The sequence below is a fragment of the Anoplopoma fimbria genome, chromosome 22 (genome assembly GCF_027596085.1).
Source record: "Anoplopoma fimbria isolate UVic2021 breed Golden Eagle Sablefish chromosome 22, Afim_UVic_2022, whole genome shotgun sequence".
Lineage (NCBI taxonomy): Eukaryota > Metazoa > Chordata > Actinopteri > Perciformes > Anoplopomatidae > Anoplopoma > Anoplopoma fimbria.
The window spans coordinates 10,612,759-10,622,983 of record NC_072470.1 but is presented as its reverse complement, the minus strand read 5'-3'; the positions used below and the strand labels follow the sequence as shown (position 1 = coordinate 10,622,983).

The 10,225-nt window shown below is 42.1% G+C and overlaps 1 protein-coding gene across 1 annotated transcript; it reads right to left on the bottom strand.

Moving 5' to 3' along the window:
- Positions 1–5,910: 5,910 nt before the first annotated feature.
- On the bottom strand, positions 5,911–9,515 carry LOC129111848 (SLIT and NTRK-like protein 5). The gene has a single exon (XM_054623978.1). The coding sequence runs from the start codon at positions 9,513–9,515 to the stop codon at positions 6,888–6,890; it is 2,628 nt and encodes an 875-aa protein (XP_054479953.1). The 3' UTR covers positions 5,911–6,887.
- Between the last annotated feature and the right edge of the window lie 710 nt (positions 9,516–10,225).

Genomic DNA, 10,225 nt, shown 5'->3' with positions numbered 1-10,225 from the left:
AAAGCAAAACCATGACCAAAATAAAGCTTTAAACAACAAACTGTAGCATCTTCTGATCCCTCTCCCTCCACAAAGGCACTGACATAAAGACACCTCTTTGAAAGCTTTGATCACTTATATCTCCTGCTCATCCTTAGATTTTTTTCCTTTTCTATTTCAGAAGGACACATCATGTGGAACTGTAAATAGAGTATTGTACATATGACATATATATCTCACAGAATAATTGGTATCCATTTGGCATTCAGGATTCCTATCCGCATAATGCCTTCATTATCTATGATTCAAATTGGACTGGGCTTGGAGAGAATCTCGCTCGGATAACGGGTTCTTGAGATTTCCATTATTTCCATATATGGCAGTAAATCAAAGGAGAAATCAGTCACTTTTGGAGTAGGAGGGTTCTCTCTCTCTCTCTCCCTCTCACATGTTCTATATGTAGTAAAGTACATTATACCAAATTAAAATGGAAGTAGAACATTTTTTTCATCACTGTTTTTGGATCAAATGATAGAAGATCAAAAGTTCAACACATGAGAAACAAATTTTCAACATTTTCTCTCTGATAATCTTGTGATTACCATATTTTACCATTCCATCTCAAGAAAAAGAAAGCAGACTTTGTACTTAAAACAACACAAATGGATTAAAAAATGTGTAATAAAAATAATAAGAAGCTGGAGGCAAAAGATAAATAAAAAAACATTCTGAGATCATCTTTACACCCCCACAAGGAAATTAATTTCTTAACTCTTTACAAACAAGATACACCCAGACAATTTCCAGATTTTCTAAACAAAAGATCCCATAAATCAATTAAATATCATATTTAGTTGCAACATTGTGTCAGCATGTGTATCAAAAGAGCTGAAAATGTCCTCACACCAATTAAATAAATAGAATAAAAGCCAGCCAACAAGCCATCCACAGTATGTATATTTTCTTGGCAGATGGCATTCAAGTCTGGATCCAGACTGCGCTTTTTAAACGCAATGGACTATTTCTTGAAGTTAATTCAACACAGGCTGGACAGTGGGAGTGTTAACTGGGGGCTGATTGGACCAGAAAGGTGATCATGAACGGTTAAGTTGGGCAACAGATATAACTGCAGAATCTAATAGCTGCTTAGATGAGCAGTAATCATTTTCCTGAACAAATAAAAGCTAAACATGTCCGTCTTTAACCCCGTATTGATTGAAAATATCTTCATTATTCATAAACCTTGAGTGCTTTCTGTTTATGTGAGTGCGTGCTTGATTTTATACGGATTTTACTGTAATTGAGTCCTTGACTGTCCCTTTAAATGTTTACAGGTTTGCCATGACATTTGATGATAACAACACTTCATACATTATGCATTTTGACCACAAAAAAATTCCAACGACCTCCCAGCGGCGATTCACACTTTAGATTCACACACTAGGAGCCGACGCCTCACCTGCTGCCGAGCGTTACGCAGAGACAGAGAGCGTGACAGAAAAGTGATCAGCGGTCGTGGCGACATGGGTGTAAGAGAGGAGGCTGTGCTGGGTAAAAAAAACGAAACTGGTTGAGTGCTGATGAACATTTGAGCATTTTCTACATGCCTGAAGGAATTCCATTAACCACTCTGATTAAAGTAATCACTGGAGCCATCGGTGCCTGTCAGATGCCATCCCTGCCCTCTCAATTACCCAGATCTCCTTGAACTCAATTGCTCACATTATCATGGAGACCGGGGTGGCAGGCTAGAAATCGAGGAGCGCGCCGAGGACGAGGCATCTCTGGCAAAGGGGGGGGTAGGTGAAGCGACGCTTCAGCATATGGAACATGTCCACCCCCCCTCTATCTCTCTCAGTACGCAGAGGGCGACCACATATTAGCCTAATTATCATTTATTGTTGCCATGGCGAATGGTGCGGACCAAATGTGGAAAAGAAAGTGGACAGGTTTAAAAAGATAAGTACTCAGTAAGTATCCATTTGCACTTTGCAGTTCGGTTGAGCTGTATTTACATCTACAGCTGTCACTAACACTTATGTTCGTACTAATTCATCTGCAGATTGTTTCCTCTATTGGTTTTGTCCAATAGGATAATAAGTTTACGATCATATTCGACAAAGAAGAGAAGCCAACCCTTACTTTTCAAAAGCTGCAAGCAGCAAATAGATGACAAGTAATTTTCTGTTGATTAAGCAATCGATGAATGAGCTCATTGTTTGGGCTCTATTGACATACTATAATGGAATGTTAATCCATCTTTTGTTTCTTCAGAAATACAAACAAGCCCAATCTTAAAACAAAGAAATAAATAGATAAAAAAAATAATAGTATTTTTTTTGGTAAATTGCACATACCATACCCTTTCTTATTCTTTACTATTTTACATAACAGAAAATAACACATATTGTCAAACCATTCTGAAGACTAAAATCTAAGCCAAGGCTCATCGACTTGGCATCCACTGAAAAGTGTCTGTGGTAATTTTATGATCTGCAATTTGTTTGGTAATGCACACCATCACATCCCAATTTAACCTGGAAAGATAAGGGCCTTAACGTGAGGCTTTGTCTCGTACAGTGTCTGTTAAATCCAAATCTAATTGATACCTTTAATATTCCATTGCATATGGTGTAAAAATGTAATCACAAAATGACCACAAACTAACTAAGCATGAGTTAATATTCCAACTCTACATGCTGGTAACTTAAAGGCAACATGATGCATACACAACGTGGGGCCTCTTTGCAGCGTAAACCAGCCCTTTTTCCATGTGTAGCATCAAGCTGTTTTTATTTACCATAAACACCAAATTCTGCCAGCACCATCTGATGAGCCACAAAAGTACAATTCTTAGCAAATAACAGCTAAATCAAATCCAGAATTTTTTTAAATTAGCCTGGTATTTCCGGCGTCAACCGTTAGGAAATAGCTGCTTCGAAGTTTATACTGAAAATAGCCGAGTGATGAGCCAACACTTGAAAGCTTGGACGCTTTTCACGCGTCGTACAATTCCACATTGATTAACTCTCAAATTGTGCGAAAAGCAGTAAGAAAATACTGGAACACAAACTGCCCGTCGCCGTCTCCCCCCCCTCCCCGCCGCCTCTTCATCTGAAAGCAGGCGGAGTATGTGCTTTACTCTCCTGAGCTCGTGGGGCCAAGAACAAACTTTCCACTGCTTTGTCTTTATCATCAAGCAAAGAGTGAGACTTCTGTGACAGCCGGATCTGCACCTCCATCACGCCTCGCGTTGCATCAGCCACGCGTCAGATTCTGCACAATAGGTTTAGCCTTAAATCAGGAGGGCTCTTGTGTAGCATGAGGCAACACCAGGTGAGGTATTTCATCTCAGAACTTTCCTTTTACCGAATACAGATGTTGACCACTGCAGGAATCTCACCGTTTGCTTTTTTTAAAGGGGGGGTCTGAGATCATTTCAACTGCAGATGGCATGGCATGAAATCTGATTGGGGGAACAAAAGAGAGCTAGAAAGCTTATGAAAGGCTATAAATTGAATAACCCAAGAAGGCATAATAAACTCTTTGCCCTTACTTGATGCCTCCATTTGTGTTAAGACCTTAAGAGTCCATTGGCTGATTAAAAGCATTATTCCAACTGGCAAGACTCCCCCCCCCCCCCCCCTCCTCCCTCTTTCTCTCTCTGCACACAAACACACACTTCATCCCACTCTGCAGTGCGATGCCTCATGCACCCATTACTGTGGGACAGGGTGCTGGGTCATAACAGTGATAAACATCCACGCTGGGAGTTTGGGTGAGCAGAATGTACATACGCACAGATACAGTAGAAACAAACTCATTTGGAATGCATGCATGATTCAGTGATTATGTAATCGTGCTAAATCAGATTTTTTTTTTCTTCTCTCGCTGGAGTTCTGTGAACTTAGCCAAATCATCCTGAAGAATATTATATGATAGGAAATAAAAAAACTGACTTTTAAAATATATTTTTTCATTGCATAATTTTTTTCCCCCATATTGGCATCAGGAAGAATAAATACAAATCCATGTCAAAAACAGTCAACACTGTGCCATCCCATAGGCCACCAATGCTGGCCGACTGCACACACTCCTTGGCTATGATTCACATCCCCTGCTACATGTATGACACATCCACAGTTACACTCGGTTCCAGGACTCCTCATCTCCCAAATGGTGCCTTCTGTTCTCATTCTGGGCTTCCAATGAAAAAGATCCAACAAAAGGACCCGGGTTTCATTTTCCATTTTTTCCTTTTTGTCATTTAAAAAAAAAAGAAAAGGCAGCTCACACATCACCTATATTAAGTACAATATGACCAAAAAAATGACACTTATTTTAGCTGATCTTATTATAAATCCACAATAATCCAGATAATTCCCTCTAAATGAGGAAACAAGGGACAGATTGACACTGACACAGCCTCTCCAGAGAGATCCCTGCCCGTTTCAGTTAGGGAACATTGAATTCCTAAATGGTGACGCTTGCCGCACACTGAAAATGGTGGCACAGTGCGTCCTCTGCATTTTTATAGGCCCACTTTGCATATTGGCTTTAAGTGGGTCAAGGGAATAGTAACTTAAAGTCCAACTGAAATGAGAATGCATTCTTTTTTTGTCTGCTACAGCACAGGGAGAAATCTATATATTATATTTTCTGGTGTCATGAAGGCGCCCCTCTTTCCCTTTATTTGCCTGCTTAGATGAAGACCCAATTTTGACACAACCAATCTTGGAGAGCAGACAGACCTTGCCTGCAAAGCGGCCTGCAACACAACACATCAGCGGTAGCTCTGCCACATTAGCCTTCATGCTAAAATCTCCCTCTTATCCAGACACAAATGCATGTCCTGTCCTGCACCTTTGCTTTGTTGAACGAGCCACCAAACAAACATCCGCTGGGGGAGATAGCTAATTAGCTGCTCAGCTGAAGCACATTAAACAGCATGTAAATGTACCTGCAAATGCCACATAGGTCCAAGTTAGATGCCGGTGTGGCTCTCACTCTTTTAATACCACTAGCTGTCTTCCCGTGACATGTGGTCTACAGGGTGTGTTTGTTCACTTTGTGGCTGGCTCCCTAAAATGCAACACTACTGTCAATCAAGGGACACACCCTTCAGGCCAGCTCATGTGAAGAAGAGCATTTCTAATATTTCCCCAAAGACCTTTTTTTGCAGCCTTTTTAATAATAAAAACTATTGACATTAGAACACACATTTAGAAAACAGTTAGACAACAAAAAGGGATGACTAAATGTGATTTCAGTTGGACTTTAACAAAAATCAAAACAAGCGCATAAAAGATTTAAAAAAACATGCAGCATTTTCAAAATATTTTCTTAATATCCTCTCATAAGTAAATAAAAGTTTCTAAAAGTATTCACTTATGAAACCATTAAAAAAAAAAAGAAGGCATGAGAAATGGCTAGACACCAAAGTCTTATTCCAGCAGCTGTAACTCTTAATCAGTGTGCAAGTTTATACCCATTGGCATTGTCAGATTGCTAAAATAGCATTTAATTTCAACTCTAGTTAGGGTTACATAAATTACCAAATCATTGCTTGCCAGGCGACAATATGGTTATGGTATAATTGCAAAGGGACATCCTCAGATAATACTCATTGATTGAGACCCATTGATTCCAATCCTCACTGAGACACTAGCTGCCCCTCTAAGTGAGGCATATATACTGTACCTTTATCTGCTTTGATTGAGTCCACAGCATAGCCAATTCTTACCGGCCAATGTATTGCCATTTGATTTCAAAATAAAACAACTTTTACCCCCAGGGCACCCTTTTCAAGGTCTCCAATCCCATAATTCAAGTCGTTTTTATAATTTCTGAATGTGTAAATGAATCGGACCGAACCCAAATGGCCGCCATATTATCACCAACCAGCATCAGTTTCCTCATAAGCACATTATATGAACCTGACATCATGTTTATTTGATGACAATAACATAGTTTGGTCAATATAGTGCAATAAGTGCAAAGCAATCAAAACAAATAAAGTTGATAAGGGATAGAGAATCTGCGAACGCTTGTATAAAAATAGGTGTTACATTGATTAAAATATCAGTATTACACAACAGAATTAATACTTCAAATGTCATTTATGAATTTTGTTCTCTTCTACATATTAAGAATGAATACCCATATTCATTTTTAATATAATAATCTCCTTTATGAGAGCTCATTGAAGGCTAACCCGCCTTCGAATTCCAAAAAGTGCAGAAAGCATACAAAGACACTTTTTTTTTTCATCTTCTTCAAATGACGCAGTCTTTTTTGAACATTGGGGGTGTGCCACTTTCAAAAAAAAGCCACTTTTACAATGCAGAGCTACAGTAAATGAAACTACAAACATAAGCCTTTCCAGAGGATCATGAAGTATGATGACACAGGTAATATTGATGTAGAATCAAAAGTTTTGAAAAGACATGGCAGATTATATCAATAAATACTTACTTACAGACTACAGCAGAAAATAGTCCTACACAGTTTCGATGATCTGCTGTACAGTGTTTTTGTCCAGGAGTGTGATTTTATAAACATTTCTTTTCTGATTCACAATATACCTTATGTATGGTTATAATCCTGAAAATGAAGCTGGGTAAGATTTACCTGTACACTTACATTTTGTGTGTTATTTGATCTTCACCATAGAAAAATAGATTTTGCATCATCAGTTAAGTAGAGCAATTTTGTTCATCCGTGTTTCAGAAAGCTGTATCCATTCCTGTAATGTCATGTTTCAGAAATAAGAATAAGATTGTTCGGCACACCCCATTTCAACTCCTTTGCTTGTGTGTGTGTCGTGCCAAGGCACACTATAAACTGAGCCACTGTTTCAAGGGGGGGTCAAGAGAGAAAATGTTTCATTACATTAATGATTCAGTTGCTCAGAACTGGCTAAAGGTGGTCTGTTTCTCGAGAACTTCGAGGTAATCGGGCTCAGACTGCAGTTTAGCTTTTAGCTCCAAATACTCATTTCTGTTGGGCTCAACATAAACAGTACTGGGTGCCGTGCCAAAGAGCACTGTTTCTCTTATCCTCTCCGGGCGCAAGAACTGACGTCTGACATCAAAATTTGGGTTGTACGTGTACGACACAGGCCCTGTGTACTTGTACTCTAAATTGGCGCCTGCTGGGATGGACGGGATTGAAGGATGGGGGGGCTGCTTGTCGTGATCGAGGATGCCTCTGAAGAAATGGTCTGCATCCGGGACAGGGGAGGGGTTCTCACGTGGCTCGATGGTGCTAACACTGTACGTAGGGCTCCTCATCGTACTGCTATCCCTCTCATCATCTGGGGTACTCCTGTACGTGACCTTGAGCTCATGGAGGTTGCGGTAATCCTCCACTGTGTTTCCTTCACGTGACCTGTAAATGGGGTTTTTGCACATATGGCCCATGGGGTGGGGGATATACTCATAGACGTGGCCGGCTGGGGCCTTCACTTTTGGGCCGGAGCGGTTGCTGTAGAGGCTGTACTGCAAGTTAAAAGAGCTGACGTCCGAATTGTTGGTGCTAGTGCGGTCACTCTGGGACTTTTTGCGCTTTTTCATCACAACAACAAACAGCCCCGCCGCCACGAAGACGGACATGATGAAGACGAGCAGGAGGCTGAGGATGAGGACAGAGAGGGGGACGGTGCTGCTGGGGGTGTTGAACTTCTGAGGCGCGCCCGTGGTGACGACTGTGTCGTCCATGGGCTCCTCCGTAGGGGGTGTCGGGGAGACGTTAGCGTCAGAGTAGTCCGGGCAGAGCAGTTCCGACTGGATGGAGCGTACGTCCACTCCTGTGTGGCGCCGTGGAGTTTCGCAAACAATCTCACTGACCACGGTGCCTGCGCTGAGCTGCTCCAGCCATATCTTCATCCCCACTATGTCGCAGGAGCAGTCCCAGGGGTTTTCAAACAGATCTATCTGCACCAGCAGCTTCAGCTGATCTAAAACACCACTCACAGGAAGGTTTTGGAAATGGTTGTTGCGCAGATTAAGTCTAGACAGGGAGAGACTGGAAAAGATACCCACCGGTAAGGTTTTCAGGAGGTTTTTGTTTAGGAAGAGCAGCTGGAGATTAGGGAGGTAGCGGAAAGTGCCCGCATCGACCTCCTTGATTTTGTTGTACTCTAAATAAAGATACTGCAAGTTCTGCAAACCAAAAAACATCTCTCCTGTAAGCCTGTCCATGAGATTACCATTCAAATACAGCCTACGCAGGTTGGTTAAATCCCCAAAAGCCCGGTCGTGGATCAGACTTATCCTGTTGTTTCCCAGGTGAAGCAAATCCAATCCAACTGCATCCACGAAATCTGATCTCCGTACCACAGGGATGTAATTTCCAGTGAGATACATTTTTTTAGGATTGTATGGCTTGGGTTTTAGATCAGAAATGCTTTCAATCTTTCTCTCTTGGCAGTTGACATTCAGCCCAATCTCAGATATCTGCAGGTTGCACGTGCAGGCAGTGGGACAGTCCAAAGGCACAGGAGATTTGGTCTGAAAAGCAATGATGGGGCCATAATTGTAATGGTTACCGCCTGGTATTCGGGAAGTGGGCTTTAACCTAGTTCTGTTAAATTGCCGTGTGCCCTTGGTCGGCCTAGAGGATGACCTAAAAACAGCCGAGGAGGTGGCGGAGGCGGTGACAGCAGCAGGTGTTGTCTGGTAATATCCATTGGTGATATTAGAGGGTGCAGGCCTGACAGAGTCTTCCATGGGTCTTCTTGGGCAGAGCTCCTGCTTGGACACCTCATCCAGGTCCCTACCGTGGAGCCTGAACGGGGTCTCGCAAACCACTTCCCCCACCAGAGCCGTGTAGGCTATACTCTCCAGCCAAGCCTTCAGAGCAATCAGCTCGCAAGAGCAATTCCAGGGGTTCTCCTCCAGTTGTAATTCCACGACTTTGTCCATGTGCTCCAGGAGGCCGATGTAGGGGAACATTTTTAACCGGTTCCCCCTCAAGTCCAAGTGCGTAAGGGGAACATTCCGGAAGATATTCATGGGCAGGGCAGAGAGCATGTTGTCGTTCAAAATCATCACTGTCAGTTGGTGTAGTTTGCTCAAGGCATTGGGCTCTATATTGGTGATGTAATTATAATCAATCTGAAGGTATTCCAAACTTTCCAATCCGGCAAAGGTGTCGTCCCTCATAAACTCGATCTTGTTGTTATTCAGGTGCAACCTTTTTAATCCCTGGAGTCCATTGAAGGCACCTGACTCTATCTCAGAGATATCATTGTTCCCCAAGTGCAGGATGGTCACTCCTGTGTAATTGATGAAATCATTGACTGACAGCTTCTTCAGGAGGTTCCCTGTCAGCAGGAGGTGGTACACGGAGAAGTGGACAGGGCTGATCTCCGTCAGTCTGATGATGCCCCGGTTCTCGCAGCTCACCGTCAGGATCCCTTCTTTCTCCTCGCACGTACACAGGTTCCGACAGATCTCCCCATAATTGTCATACATCTCGACCAGCCTCAGAGATGATGCAATCAGAAGGATGATTTTGAGGATCCAGATATGCATTTTTCCTGGGAGAGGATGCCCCAGCTCAATCAAGTGCGGTACCAGTATGAGGTGTCATCTAAAAAGGAGGACAAGAAAAGGAGGCGTTCTGTTTTATAGAGCATTGAAAACAAAACAAAATACATAAGTGACAGATGTGATACAAAATGCATACATAGACAGAGCAGACCCTGGTGAACAAGTATACAAATATGACAAGTGGGCCCATTAATGTTTGTTCGTTATGCGGATGTGTTGAGTCGGCGCCGTTTTTCGGGGTTTTGAAGGTGTCAGAGAACAAGTGACCCGGATGAATGTTTAATAAATGCATACTTAAATGACAATATATAATGAAGTTTATGACACAACTACCCGCGGTGGATGGCCACTGCGCATTTTTGATAGCTCGCCTGAATTCCAATCTATCTGGGGGGGGGATCCTTCGCCATCCACCGTGTGCAGACTGATAGATCTAGTCATTTACTAATTCAGTCGCTTGAGATTTTTTTCACACAAACAATAAATACATATCAAATCGGACTGTGTGATTTTTATTTAACGATTTAGTCTTAAAACATTAATAAACATTAAAATCGCAAAGATGCAACTCCTGTAACCGTAAAGGTTTCTCACTCACCACACATACCCGACGACTTGGTAACAGAGGGGGAACTGTCGGATCCCTTCTCTCCACCTCCGTCCAAACAACATGAGAACGGCGGATGTATTCG